This window comes from Plasmodium relictum, assembly GCF_900005765.1.
Source record: "Plasmodium relictum strain SGS1 genome assembly, chromosome: 7".
Taxonomy (NCBI): Eukaryota; Apicomplexa; class Aconoidasida; order Haemosporida; family Plasmodiidae; genus Plasmodium; species Plasmodium relictum.
Window position 1 is genome coordinate 252,736 of NC_041685.1, and position 14,864 is coordinate 267,599.

At 17.3% G+C, this 14,864-nt stretch overlaps 6 protein-coding genes across 6 annotated transcripts; 2 read left to right on the forward strand and 4 right to left on the reverse strand.

Annotated features, from left to right (window-relative positions):
- Positions 1–6: 6 nt before the first annotated feature.
- On the forward strand, positions 7–2,814 carry PRELSG_0705000 (translation initiation factor SUI1, putative; the record flags this gene model as incomplete). The annotated part of the gene is made up of 2 exons (XM_028675733.1): positions 7–68; positions 411–2,814. 2 exons carry the CDS (start codon positions 7–9, stop codon positions 2,812–2,814), a joined length of 2,466 nt encoding a protein of 821 aa, XP_028532293.1.
- Positions 2,815–3,870: 1,056 nt separating this feature from the next.
- On the reverse strand, positions 3,871–4,701 carry PRELSG_0705100 (subunit of proteaseome activator complex, putative; the record flags this gene model as incomplete). Its single annotated transcript, XM_028675735.1, has 1 exon — positions 3,871–4,701. The coding sequence occupies one exon, from the start codon at positions 4,699–4,701 to the stop codon at positions 3,871–3,873; it is 831 nt and encodes a 276-aa protein (XP_028532294.1).
- Positions 4,702–6,337: 1,636 nt separating this feature from the next.
- Positions 6,338–6,811, forward strand: PRELSG_0705200 (apicoplast ribosomal protein L35 precursor, putative; the record flags this gene model as incomplete). The annotated part of the gene is made up of 1 exon (XM_028675736.1): positions 6,338–6,811. One exon carries the CDS (start codon positions 6,338–6,340, stop codon positions 6,809–6,811), a length of 474 nt encoding a protein of 157 aa, XP_028532295.1.
- Positions 6,812–7,319: 508 nt separating this feature from the next.
- Positions 7,320–8,191, reverse strand: PDF (peptide deformylase, putative; the record flags this gene model as incomplete). The annotated part of the gene is made up of 2 exons (XM_028675737.1): positions 7,320–7,775; positions 7,940–8,191. 2 exons carry the CDS (start codon positions 8,189–8,191, stop codon positions 7,320–7,322), a joined length of 708 nt encoding a protein of 235 aa, XP_028532296.1.
- Positions 8,192–9,149: 958 nt separating this feature from the next.
- On the reverse strand, positions 9,150–10,747 carry PRELSG_0705400 (P1 nuclease, putative; the record flags this gene model as incomplete). The annotated part of the gene is made up of 3 exons (XM_028675738.1): positions 9,150–9,248; positions 9,322–9,413; positions 9,766–10,747. The coding sequence occupies 3 exons, from the start codon at positions 10,745–10,747 to the stop codon at positions 9,150–9,152; spliced, it is 1,173 nt and encodes a 390-aa protein (XP_028532297.1).
- A 1,723-nt stretch (positions 10,748–12,470) lies between these two features.
- Positions 12,471–14,473, reverse strand: PRELSG_0705500 (conserved Plasmodium membrane protein, unknown function; the record flags this gene model as incomplete). Its single annotated transcript, XM_028675739.1, has 3 exons — positions 12,471–12,593; positions 12,904–12,978; positions 13,124–14,473. The coding sequence occupies 3 exons, from the start codon at positions 14,471–14,473 to the stop codon at positions 12,471–12,473; spliced, it is 1,548 nt and encodes a 515-aa protein (XP_028532298.1).
- Between the last annotated feature and the right edge of the window lie 391 nt (positions 14,474–14,864).

A 14,864-nucleotide genomic window follows, 5' to 3' on the forward strand; every position in this document is an offset into this window, starting at 1 on the left:
AGAAAGATGTTCAAAAATAAAATAACATTAACAAACAAAAATTTTCTTGGTAACAAAGATAGAAAAAAGTAAGTTTACAAATGTTAATAAAAAATTGTTACTTAAAAAAAATTAACAAGAAGAATAAAAATTGAGTATAAATAATAATATAAAAATAATAATAATAATAAATAAAAATAAAAATTAAAATTAAAAATTATGTTAAAATACAAACATATAAGACATGGAAAATTGAATTAAAATATTAATAGTAAAAATATGTAATAAAAAATACAAGTTTAAAATAAAATATTAAAAAATTTTCATATTTATAAAATTGAAAAATAAAAGTAATTTATATGATTATTAATACATTTTATAAGTGAAAAAAAAATAATCTTAACTGTTCATCATTTTTTTTTTTTTTGAAGGCTAGTTTTAAATGTAAAGAGTACATTTTTTATAGAAAAAGAAGAAGATATAGATGAAATTTTATGTAAAGAAGATACGAGTGTTTGTAAGATACAAAATACAAAAATAATAGTATATTTATCTAAAAATATTCCAGTTTTGTTTTGTATTAATAATGTTATATATCCAACTGTTTATACATTATGGAGGTTTCCAAATTTAATTCCATGTTTTGTAATATATCCACCTGCATCAGAATATTTATTAAGAGGTGCAGATTTAATGATTCCAGGTATATGTAAAGAAATTGATAATTTAGAAAAACTCAAAGATGGGAATGTATGGGGCGTTAGAGTTTTTAACAATCCCTACATTTTCGCTGTAGGACAATGCTTGATCGAATATAAAAATAACAAAGAATTGTACAATTTAAAAGGAAAATGTCTAAAATTAATTCATATATTTAATGATGAATTATGGAAACTTGGTTCACAAATTGTACCAGATAAAAGCTTTAAAAATAAAGTTATTGATTCCGTTGAAGATATAGTAGACAATTTCAGTGACTTTAAAATTTATGACGAAAATAGAGGAAAAAAAGAAAAAAAAGAAAAAAAAGAAAAAAAAGAAAAGAAAATAGTGCAGAAAAAAGAAAATAAAAACGACTATTTTGGATGGGGAAGTGATACTGATACAGAACAAGAAAAAGAAAATAGTTCTCAAAAATTTAATGGTAAAAATAATGTAGGAAAAATAAGGGAAGAGAAAATAAAATGTAAAAGTGTATCAAACGAAAAATATTTAGAAAATTTTTATAAGCACTTTAAAGTATTAATAGAAAAAAATAACGAAGCAAAAAATATATCTTATTGCTTAAACTATGATAATAATAAAGAAAAAGAACAAAAAATGTGTGCTGAAAAAGTAAGAAAAGTAAGTAAAACAAATAATTTGGAAGAAGGAAATGATAAAAAGGAATATGATATTGATTTTGGTGAAACAGAAAAAAATGTAGATTTAAATGAATTAGATGAAATAAATTATGAATATATGAAAAAAGATTTAAACAGTCATGAATATTGCGAAAAAGATATTAATCAAAAAGAAGAGAAATCATCTAAAAATGGTCTTGATAATTGTGATAAAATAAAGAAAACTCAGCATATAAATAAAGGTTATAAAGACATAGAACAAGAGGAGTTAGAAAAGAGAAGTGATGATTCAGAAATTGAGCATGATGCCAATGGTACATACGAAAAAAAAAAATTCATTAAAAATAGATTTAAAGATATAGCAGAAGAAGAGATATCTACTAGAACAGAAATAAGTAAAAACATGTTTGAATTAAATTGTGAACATCAAGATTTATTGTTATTATATTTGTTTTTAGAAGTTCTGTATTACTTAAATGATGATAATTTACCACTTGATGTTTCTGGTATTTATAGTAGAATGACTAAAGAATGCACATATATTCATAAAAATGAAAAGTTCTTAGAAGAATTACATAAATGTAACGTATCTTATGAAGATATAGAAAAAATAAAGAAAAATGAAATTTATATAACATTAGATGTAAAAAAATCAAGTTACAAAAAGTTAATAAAGTTTATTCAGAACTGTGTGAAATTAAAATTAATAAAAGTTAAAGAAAAAAGAAATATTGTATCTATAGTAAATATATGTAAAGAGAATCCCTTATTAACTTCATATAAACCTACACCTATGAATGCAAAAAAAAAAAATAATGAGAATGAGGATGAAAATAAAAATGAAAATGAAAATCCCAAGACTGATTTAATTAATAAAGGTGCTCAAGTATTAGAATTTTATATGCCTACAAGTAAAACGTTGAATATATTTAGATATGTAGATGTTAAAACAGAAAAGAATTCTTATTTTAATATAATTCAATTAAAAGATATATTTAAATCATATATTAAATTAGAAAATTTGCAAGATAAGAAAGATATGCATCTAATAAATTTAAATGAAACGTTGCGTTTATCTCTATCTATTGATGATAAGGTTGATAGATTACCATATGAAACAATTTTAAATCAGTTTATTTCAACTCAACAACCATGTTATTCAATAATTAAACCTTATGCAAACTTTGATATTGAACCTATCAAAATAATAAAAGGAATATGTCCTTCTATTCATATTTATTCTGTTGCAAGAATGAAAGGTAAAAAATTCGTAACTCATATAACAAATCTATATTTATTTCATTTGGATCTTAATAAATTTTCTGAATATTTGCAAAAGCAACTAGCATGCTCTTGTACTATTTCAATTTCTCCATCAACAAAAAAAGAAGAAGTATTAGTTCAGGGTAATGTAGTCAATCAAATATATAAAATTTTAGTAAATAATTATTATCTTCCAAAAAAATATATAGTGTTAAACTCAAAAATGTAAAATTAATGACATTTTTTTGTATTTAAGGAGCTAATTAATATTTAATTAAAAAAAAAAAAAATGTATATTGCATAAAAAATAAAATGATATTTTTTTAAAAATAGCTTAAAAAACATTGGAAAATTAAGGAGAACAATTATAATAAAGAAAAAATGAATTAACTTTTTTATTTTTATATATTCAATTAAAAATAAAAAAAAAAAAAAAAAAATGAATACAGACACATTATTATATTTCTTTTTGAAATAATAATAATTAAAATATGCTTATTACAAGCTTTTTATTCATATACAATTATAGAAATCTTAACTAAAACTAATTTTGAAATCCTTCAAAATATAATTTTTTTTGTTTATAAAAATGTTATATTTTAATAATTAAACTTTCATTGCTTTGTATGAAAACATATTTCTTTGTATATTCTTTAACCAATAGCATATACATATATATATATGTTTTTATTTTTTTTAAAAACGCTACTAAAATTTATCTCTTTTTATCTACTTTAATAATTATTCTTTTTGTATGTCTTTTTTGCTTTATTAAAAAAAAAAAAAAATCAAAGCTGTAAATATAAATAATAAATCATGTATTTTTTCTTATATTTATAATCGCAAAATAATTCATATAAAACTTATATAATATATATATATAGCTAACAAATTATAAAATAAAAATACATAAGAATAAATATATGGCTTATTTAAAGAAGCATAAAGAAAATATTATAGTAAATAGTAATTGCGATAAAAATATTAATTTCAAAAGAAATGACAAAAGTAACCAATTAAAAAAAAGGAAATAAAAAAACATTTAACACGTTTTTATATATATTTAATATATTAATTATATTTATTAAAAATTTTTAACTTCATAAAATTTAATGAATTTTGTATATCTGTATAAACTATCATAATAATACTTAGTTTTAATCATTTCAATTTATGTACATAAATTCTCTGAAAATATATTAATCTTTTTGTTACTCCATATATATATATTTCTAGAAATTTTCTTTTTTTTAAACCTATTTTCCTCAATTATATTTATATATATTTAAAATGTCATTCTATGATGCGCATCTTCATTTTTTGGTTTGACAACCTTCTCCCAATTTTTATATAATAAATCATAAAGCATAATATAATTATTCCTCATATCTATGATAGTAATTTTAATATGAATCCATTCCTTTTCGTCTAACTCTCTAATAGCTTCTTGATAATCATAGACATTGGGATATTTTATAACTTTTGTTGATAGTTTTGCTCTTTCCATATAATATTTTACAATGGCATCATATAAATTAAAAGCACTTTCTTCTACTCTAGCTAATTCTTGAATTGCTTCTTCTTGTATACCTACTCCAAAATTATTACCATCTTCTATTCTAGGAACATTTAATTGTATCCAAAGCTTAATATTTCCAATTATTTCTATTAATTCAGATGCATATGCTTTTATTTTTTCCAATTCAGAATATATCTGTTTATGAGAAGGTACGTAATGAGTATACAAAACTTTTTCATCAATTACAATTTTTTTTTCTTCATGATTAACATAATTTTTCATATTATAATCTAATGTATCTTTCTTTTTCTCTCTATCATCTAAATCATTTACTTTATGTTTTTTTCTAACATTTTCTTCTATACGATTTACTTTATATTTATATGAATTACTATCTAAATCTTTTGTATCTAATATAGTTCCTGGTTCTGAATTCACATTTACTAAATTGTTAAAATAAATTATTCTTTTAGGTATTCTATCTTTTAATGAATCTATAGCTTGTTTAGTAACATCATATTTAAATTTATTATACTCTTCTCTTATTATCGGATCACTTGGTTCTATTTTGTCTATTTTATTTAACAAACCTTCCATTTCAATAAATGTTATATTTTTTTTATATGCACATATATTTATATATATATATATATAATAATATTTTAAAATTTTTAACCTGTATATGTTTATCTGTTTCACTATTTATTCAAATATATTTTATTCACATATATTTATATCATATATATGCAATTATTCATGGTTATATTAAATGTCATTTCTTAATTATTTATATTTCAAATACATACATATATTTTTTATTTTTTTTCTCTTTTTTATTTTTTAATTTTTTGTTTTTTTTTTTTTTTTCTTATGACATATTTTATGTTATTTTCTTTAAATTTATTTTAAAATAAACAATTTTATTAATTAAAAAAAAAGAAATGATTAATCCATTAAATTTTTTTTTTTATCTATAACAAATATATAATTATTATTTTATAAATCCAATTGAATTAAATCTGTAATACCTCTAAAAAATTATCAGTAAAAATATAATTTTATGTTCTTGTATAAATTCAGATATATATCTATATTTTACTTTTTATATAAAAAAATTATATTAAAAGAATATACATAAAATTATCTAAAATTTTTAATTTTTTTTTAAAAATTATTCTCTGTATAAAAGTATATTTTTTTTTATGTGTTTATATAAATTTATCTTTTCGTTGAATTAAGAAAATATATTTATCTAAAAATAGAAGAAAAAAAAAAATAGATTAAATGAACACAAACTTAATTTGTATCCTATTGTATTTAAATTTTAAGTGAATAACTTTTCTTTTTTTTTAGTTAATGTATGTAAATTATATAATATGAAATTTTTACTTTTAAAAATACAAAATTTTATTTATAAAAAAAAATGTTAATTGTTCTTATATTTATATATAAAATATTAAAGAACATATAATATATATATTTTTTAAAAATTTTTTAATTTAAAAAAAAATGTACATTGCTTAGTAAAACTTAATTTTTTTTTTTTTTTAATACATGTTTTATTATTTATAAAAATGTTATTCATGAACTTCCTTTCTTTTTTTTACTTTTGAATTTTACTAAATTTATATTTATATCGACACTGCTTATACATTTTTTTTTTTTAAATACATTAACTATTTAAAAAATAGAATTTCATATATAAGATATTTTGTTACATTAACTTTTTATTTTTTTATTTTTCTTTTGTGTTAATTATAAAAATATATACAATAGATGTACATATATATTTTTGTATGCAGACGTACTAAGATATAAGAAACACTTTTTTTTTTTAGTATTATTTGAATCTATTAAAAGGATAAATATTTTATTCATATTTATAAAAAGATATTTAAGTTTATAAATTACTCTATTTTTAAGAATGAATTAATTAAAATTCAATATCCTTTTTTCATTAAGATAATTAGTAACCTATTTTAAAAAAAAAAAAAATAAATAAAATGAGTTCTTAAAAGTTGCATTAATGTTTAGCATTAAAACAAAAAGAAAAGAAAGAAAAGATAATTATAAATAAATGAAAGCGCTTTATATTCCTTTTTTTTTTTTTCTTTTTCATTTAATATATATTAATAAATTTAAGAGAATGAATAAGAATTTCATAATTTTTTAATAATAAATTATTTTTTTTTATACAAGAAATAAAGATGTTTATTAATGGTTATAAAAAATTATGAAGTATTTCTTATTTAAATTGATATTATTTATTTTTTCCCTAGATTTTTCAGATGAAAAAAAAAACATCAATGTAATAAATAAAGAATTGTACTTGAATAAAGTGAATGATAATATAAAAAGAAAAATTAACTATATATATTTTTTAAAAAACAAATATTCAGAAAAAAAAGAAAAAAAACAAAGAAAATTATATAAATTCCTATTTATAAAAATGAATATTAATTTTATAAAAAATATGAATAATTTCAAATTATATGTTCGTGGAATAACTAATATCAAGCCGAAAACAAATAAATCAATAGCTAAACGATTTAAAATAACAAAAAATGGAAAACTAATTAGAAAAAAAGCTGGTAGAAATCATATGTTAAGAAAAAAAACTTCATCTAATAAATCTTCATTAAGGAAAAGAACTACAATAGCTTCTGGAAGAATAGCAAAAAAATATAAAAGTGTTATTTTTAAATAGCACTCCATTTTATATATATTCTATTTTTTTATTTCAAAATTACATTTTTTTGTAAATTTTTTTTCATTTGAGTTTTTCTTTTTGTTTTTTTGTTTAATTTATTATATATATATACATACATACACATTTATCTATATTAAAAATATGGTCATTTATATACCCAGTGTTGTATAATTTTTTTTAATCTTATTATTTTATTTTATTTTTTTTTTTTTAAATTATATAAACATATAAAGTGATTAAAAAAAAGTTTATATGAAAAAAAGAATATAAAAAAGTATAATTTTATATTCAATTATTTTAAGTGATACTTAAAAAAAGAATAAATAAATAAATTTATTTTGCACATATTAAAATTATGATAAAAAATACTATATTCATAATAGTATTCAGCAAGAAAGGTAATTTTATATGCATATTTATTTTATGAAAAAAGACATAGTTCAAAGTTTACAAAAAAAGAAAAAAAAAAAAAAAAAAAGTTAATAAAGGAAAGATAGAATAATTATTAAATAGCTGGAGTTTCAGAATAAATGTTTTTATATTCATGTATTAGTTGATTTAACTTTGCTTTAATTTTTTTTTTTTCACTTTGAGTCATCCTATCAATAAATAAGATGCCATTTAAATGATCATATTCATGTTGAAATATTCTAGAATGTATTCCTTTTAAAATTTTTAAATGCTTGTTTCCATTTAAATCAAAATAGCTAATTGAAACTATGCTTGGTCTTTCTATCTTTCCTTCAATATTTGGGAACGATAAGCACCCTTCAACTGCTTTTGTTTTAATTAAACTTTGTTCAACTATACTTGGATTAATAAAAATTCTCTCATTTTCAGCTTTTCTTTTTTCATATAGTGCATTCCATACTATAATTCTTTTACTTATATTTACTTGAGGTGCTGATAAACCGATTCCTTTATTTTCATACATAATATTAAACATACTTCTAATAGTATTCTATTAAAATAAGAGGAAAAAAAAAAAAAATATTTATAATATGCAATAAATATCCTATGTAATTTTTTGAATTAATATTTATTAATAAGAATTATTTTTTCATTTATCGTTATTTAATTATTAATGTAGTTCACATCTTATATGTTCCTTTTTCTTTTTTTTACTTTTAAATTTTCATCAAAATTAACAACTTCTTCACATTTTTTTCTTAGTATTGGATTTGGATATTTAACAATTTTTATTTCTTTATCATTTTCCCTTGTTAACTGAATTATTACATTTTTTTTCTTGCTAGTATTATTTGTTTTATAGTATTTTATGTAAAAATTCACTTTTTTATTAATTATATACTCTAAAGATGTTGTAAAATAGTGTTCTATTAATATTAATATTAAATAATATTTTAATATATCCATTACAAAAAGCTTTCTACTTTTCCATAATATATTTATAAAAGAAAAAAAATACATGTAATGTATTTATAACTTACACTATTTTATAATTATTAATATTTAAAAAAAAAAAAAAAAAAAAATAGTTTCATTTTTTATTATATTTTTCAATTATTCAATTTAAATTTTTCATAGTATGCGTGAATTTTTTTTTTTTTTTTCTATAGCTTATAAAAAATTTAATAAAACTAGATTAAGAAAATATATAACTTGCTATATTGAACAAGAATGAAATAAATATAAAAATAAATAATTAAAAAAAAAAAAGGAAAAAGAAAAAGAAAAAAGAAAAAAAGAAATACTATATATTAATTTTTTTAATTAATGCTATTTTTACATTTTATTTATTTTTTATTATTTCTTTTTTTTGATAAGCCCTTATAAATGTTGTTATATAAAATTTAATAGGTTAAAACTATATTTTTATGTAAATTACAAATATATATTCAAATTTTTAAAATTTTAGTAAAATGTTTATGCAATTAAAACATTTTTTTATGTTAATGCTTATTTTAAGAAAACAAATATTTTTATTGTTTCTTATTTTACATTTGTTATTAAGCATAAAAAAAAGAAAAAAAAAAAAAATTATATATATTAAAACAGAAAAAAGTGAAAATAATTACTATTATTTTACTATATAAACAAAAAAAGAACATTTCATAGTTTTTAAGGATGAAATTAATAATGTGTATAAAAAAAAAAAAAACAACACAAAACAAAGCTATAAATAAATAAAAGAAATAAAAGATATTAAATAAGCAGAATATATTTTTAAAATAAAATATTCTTCTAATAATGATATCAAACAAATTTTTATAAGTTTATGTGAATTTTATATAGTTCAGAAAAAGAAAAATTGATAATATCATAATTTTCCTTATTATTCTAACAATTTACTTAATTTTTTTTCTTAAAATTTTCAATTACATTTTTCTTGCAATTCAGATTCATTGATTTTACTGGGTAATCTCATTTTATTTCTTCTATTCATTATGAAATTGAAATAAAAAATTGTAAACTACAAAAAAAAAAAAAAAAAAAAAATTGCAATTATAAATTTTATTCTATTTTTTCTCTTTTATATTTCTAACCAGTATAACAAGAATTATCAATAAATTTATATATATTGCATTATTTTTATATATTGATTCGGTTTTAAATCTGTTTAATTCTTCAAATTCGACTAAAAAGAAAAAAAAAAATATTAACATAAGACAATTAATAAATTTCACATTCTTAAATAAAAGGATTTTACTAATTCATTAAATATAAATGTATATAATAAAAATGAATAAATATTTCAAATAAAATAAGTGATCAAAAGGGGTATTATTTATTTTTATATTTTTTTAATAAGGTATTATTTTATATATACTTATGTATATTCATTTAATTACTTTATATATATTTTTTTTTTATAATAAAATTATAAATATATTTTTTATATATGCAAATTTAAATACATAAATAAATATTTCAATTTTTTAAAAACATATATATATGTAGTCATAAACAATGTTAAGGAATATATATACCTCTATCAAATTCTGATTTTTTTCTAAAATTGGAGAATTTTTTTTTTGCAAAAATATGATTTAACAGAATAGATATTCTTGAACCTGCTCTTAAAATATTATTTCTTATTAATCTTTCAAGTAGAAATTCCATTTCATAGGAAATTTCTAATTCTTTAGTTGTATCAAAACAAAATTTTTCTTCTTTAAGTGTCATATAATTTGCAATAGAATTATCCATATAAAATTCCGAACAAAAATCACTCACAATCTCCTTAGCCCAAATATATATAACATCTATTCCATTTTTTTTAAATAAATCTTCATCTTTTTTATGATCATTAAAAATTCTATTTACATGAGTCCATCCACTATACCAAGATGATTGATATTTTTGAATCATTTTATTTATAATTTCATTTTCCAAATATTTAAATAAATCGCTTTTCACTTTTTCTGATTTACTGTCATAAAAAGTTACATTAATATTTTTGCCACCATTATCATTAAGAAAAGATATTCTGAGTGGTTGATGCATATCACTTATTAAAGTAACAAGATATTTTAATGAATCTGAATCAGTGAATGTAATTTTACGAGGATATTTAAATGTTATGTCATTATTAGGATCTGAACCAGGAGGTAATAATAATTTATTATAAAAATATTTAATAGAATTAATTAAACACAATCCATTTTTATCTTCACAAGTAAATTTTATGTTTTTGCAATCATTATATTGTAAATTAAAATGCATCGATTCTGCTTGTTTTATTTTCTCATGAACTAAATGACCCCATTTACCTAAATCAACTAAATCTTTTCCACTTAACAATTTTTTTAACTCATACAATTGTTCACTTTTTAATCCAGACATAGCTACCATACCTATTGCTTCATGTCCTTCATTGTTAAAACCTTTTATGAAAAACTTGTTTTTTTTACACAAAATACTAATTACAAATAAAAATATCTTTATACACCATTTTTTTTTTATAATCATCTTATTATTCTTTATTTTATATGTATATTTATTTATATACAAAAAAATTTATGAACAAAAAATGTGTATATAAAAATTATTAAGTGAAATACCTATTATAAATACAAATAAATTAAAAGAAAATGTAAATTTTTTAAACTATTACATATATATGCATGCAAAAAATTTTTTTTTAGTACTTTAATATTATTACTTAATACAAGACAAAATTAAAAAGTGTTGTAATTTTATTTTAATATTTACTTGCTTTATATATATATATAATCATCTCAATGCTAATCATGGTTTCATGCATATTTCCTTTGCTTTATTTTATTTTATTTTTTTTTTTTTTTGGTAATGAACACTTAAATTTTTTATAAATTCATTTATGAATTTATATTAATAATTTGTATTTTTATAACAATTTCGTATCTCTTTTTATATAGTAAAATTTTTCTTCTTTTTAAATGAAAAAATAATTAAACTTAAATTTTGCAATTTATGATGTGCAATTTTGTTTCTCATAAAGTTCCATTTATATGTATTTTTACTCATATATTTCAAATTGTAAAAAGAAAAAGATAATAATTAAAAAGTTTGTATTTTTTATTTTACATTATTTAATAAACAAAAAATTAATGTTGTCAGTAATTTATCGTGTATTTTAATATAGAAAATGGTATCATGATTTTTTTTTTTCTTTTATTATATTTTTTTTTTTAAAAAAAAATAAATTATGAAATATACAAGGCCTTGTACATAAGTAAGCTACCAAAACTAAGTTGTGCAAAAATAACCAAAATTATAAGAAAAAAAAATATTTTTTTAAATTTCTTTTTTTTTTATATGTAGTAATTAAAAAAATATTAGGACATTTTTCATCATTGATATACTCATATATAGATTAAATACTCCTGTATTTACATATTTTTTATTTAACATAAAAATATATATATTTTTCGTTATTTAATTTTTTATTTTTAATATAATTTCTTTTTTAAAATGAATAATATATTTAGGCTTTTTTTTTTTTTTTTATTCTATTATTTTTTTAAAATAGAAGTTATCTAAAAGTTAAAAATATTATAGCATACTAGCATAATCTAAATATAGCTAATTGATTTATATATATACATACTTTTTTATTATTCTGCTTTATCTCTCAATTTTTTTATGCATTTAAGTGCATACAAATAATGTATTTATTATTTTTTAAGTGTTTTGTAATATTTTGAAGTCTTCATTCTATTATTTAAAAAGTTGTGCTTTAATAAAATATAATACATCTTTATATATTTTATATACATAACATAAATTGTATATTAATGTATAGACATATGTCTAATCTTTTTTCAATAAAAGAATAAGAAATAAATATATAACAATTTTATGCTTTATTAAAATAGGATAAAAATAAAAGTTCATTATTAATTATATATATAATAACAAATTAGTATCAAACGCGTTTATTGTGTCTTAAGATACTTTTTATCTATTTTCACAACTGTATTCCTTTTTTTTTTTTTGTAGAATCTAATAATATTGAAACAACGTTTATATTTTAGTAAAAAAAAAAAATATTACAGAAAACAAATTTCTCTGTATAAAGATATTAAATAAGAAAATAGAATATATCCATATTGATATTTTGTATTAGCATTAATTTTCTTTTAAATTATATTTTACTTTTACACAAGTTCTAGATTACATATAATTATTTATTAATAAAAGACTTCAAATTTTATATATTCTTATTTTTAAAATATTTATATAATATTAAAGAATAAAAATATAAAGGAATGAGGTATATAGAATAAGAAAAGCTTAATATTTTCTTTATATCTTTGAAATCTCCCAATTTCTTCTAAAAATAATAATAACAATATAGAAAAATAATATTACTTGTATTGAAAAATTAATAAATAAAATAATGTTATTTAAATATAAAGGAATATAAATACATTTAAGAAAAAAAAAAGAAAAAAATTTCATAAAAAATATTTATGTAAAATATAAACTATATATATATATAAGTATATTTAAGAATACATATATAAATTGAAAATTTTAATTATATATATTATTATGATGATAAAGCTTTTTTACTTTTCATATATATTATATTTATCTTTAATATTAACTATATCCATATATATTTTTTTTTTTTCTCTTACGTTTAAAAAGAAAATGTTGTAATTAGGAGGAGTCATTGATTGGATTAGAAGAAAGAGTTGTAAACTTGTTTTTATCTAAAAAAAGAAAAAAAAAAGAAATTATTTTTGTTTTATTAATTATATTTTCATAAATCATTGATATTTTTTTATGTATATTATAAAATCTTTTTTAAAATTATATAAATAAGGGTAAATTTATGTTAATTTTCTTTTTTTTTACATGAAAAAATCGATAATGATTATTTATATAAAATAAGCCAAAGAAGAAAAATGGATATAAGAGATATTTATTATTGAAAATAAATATTAAATCTTTAATATAAAAAGATGATTTCTCTACTATTCCTTCATATATAATGTTTGAAATAATAATAAGAATAGAAGGTATTAATATATTGTTAAAAGTTAATAGTATTTGCTTTATTGATTTTTCATAAATAAAATTAGCCGTATTGAAAAATTTCAAAAATAATGAAATAATAATAAAATAAGTGTATGAATTAAAAAAAATTAATTTTAGTGAATAAACTTTTTTTTTTTCATTAATTATTAATTTATTTTTTTTAAGAAATATATTAACATAAACCTTTGATATAAACCCGTTAATTAGAACATAAAAGTTAGTTAAAACATTCACATCGTTATCTAGAAAATTTAATTTTTTTAAAATTTGATTAAATATAAACATAGGTATAAATCCTGTGTGATTTAATACACACATATATTTTAAAATAGTATTCCTTATGTTTTCATTATAAATATTTTTAAAATTTTCACTTTTTATATTATTATTTATTTCATTAATTTCCTTATAATTTAAGTGATCTATTTCATTTTCTCTACTAATTTGTTCTTTTAAAAAATGGGAATATAAATCTTTTTTTTTATTTGAACTTATTTCATTGCTTTCATTATCTTTCTTTTTATCATTTTCACTTAATTTTACGTCATCTTTTTCTGTATATGCAATATCATTTTTATCTTTTAAGTTTTCTAATTTATCACAAAGCATATTTTTGTTTTTTTTTCCTTCACTTTCTTGTTCATTATTATGTGAATAAAAAAAGGTAGATGCTAAATGAGAAATAAAAATTTGTGAAAAAAATTGAGTAATAGAAAAAAAGAAAATTTTTAAAAAAGACGAAAAATTATTTGGTATATTTTTTATTGTATCATTTATTGTGTTAAATAGGAAAATTTTAGAGTTTATATTATCAGTAATTTCTAATAATGCATTTCTATGATTTTTATTTATTAAATTATAATAATTCAAAGAAAACATAAAAAAAAATATATTACTCAAATTTAATATAATATTTAGAGGCATAACTAAACAATCATTCCTCGTAATTATCTGTTTTATTTTAAATATGATATCATTTTTACTAAAATAAGTTACATACTTTTTTACGTGTTTCTTTTTTAGATATATATATTTTTTATTTTTATTATTAATACTTATGAAATTTTTTACTTTATACTTTTTAAATTTGATTTTACTTATTGTCTTTGTTTGTTCACTGGCAACTGTTAAGATTAATACTAATACTAAAAGTGTATTTATTTTCATCTTTTTTATTTTTTTCAAATCTTCATTTCATTTATATTATAATTTTCTCATATTACTTCACTTACTATTTTATTTCTTATTTTTCCTTTTAATTTATCATTTTAAAAATGTAATTGCTTAATGAAATGATAGTGTGTTCAGATATCCTTCACTTATCAACTTAAAAAATAAAATTTATAAGCATTACGTTTTTTACATTTTAATTTTTCATATTTTTTTTTTCTTTTATATTAAAATATGCTAAAAAAGAAAAATTTACACATAGATAAATTGCATTTATCTAAATAATTCCTAAAAAAAAATATTTGTTTCAGCATACATCTTAAAAAAAAAAATTAACAGATGAAATATTTTATTTTAAATATGTATATTTTTAATTAAAAAATCTTTT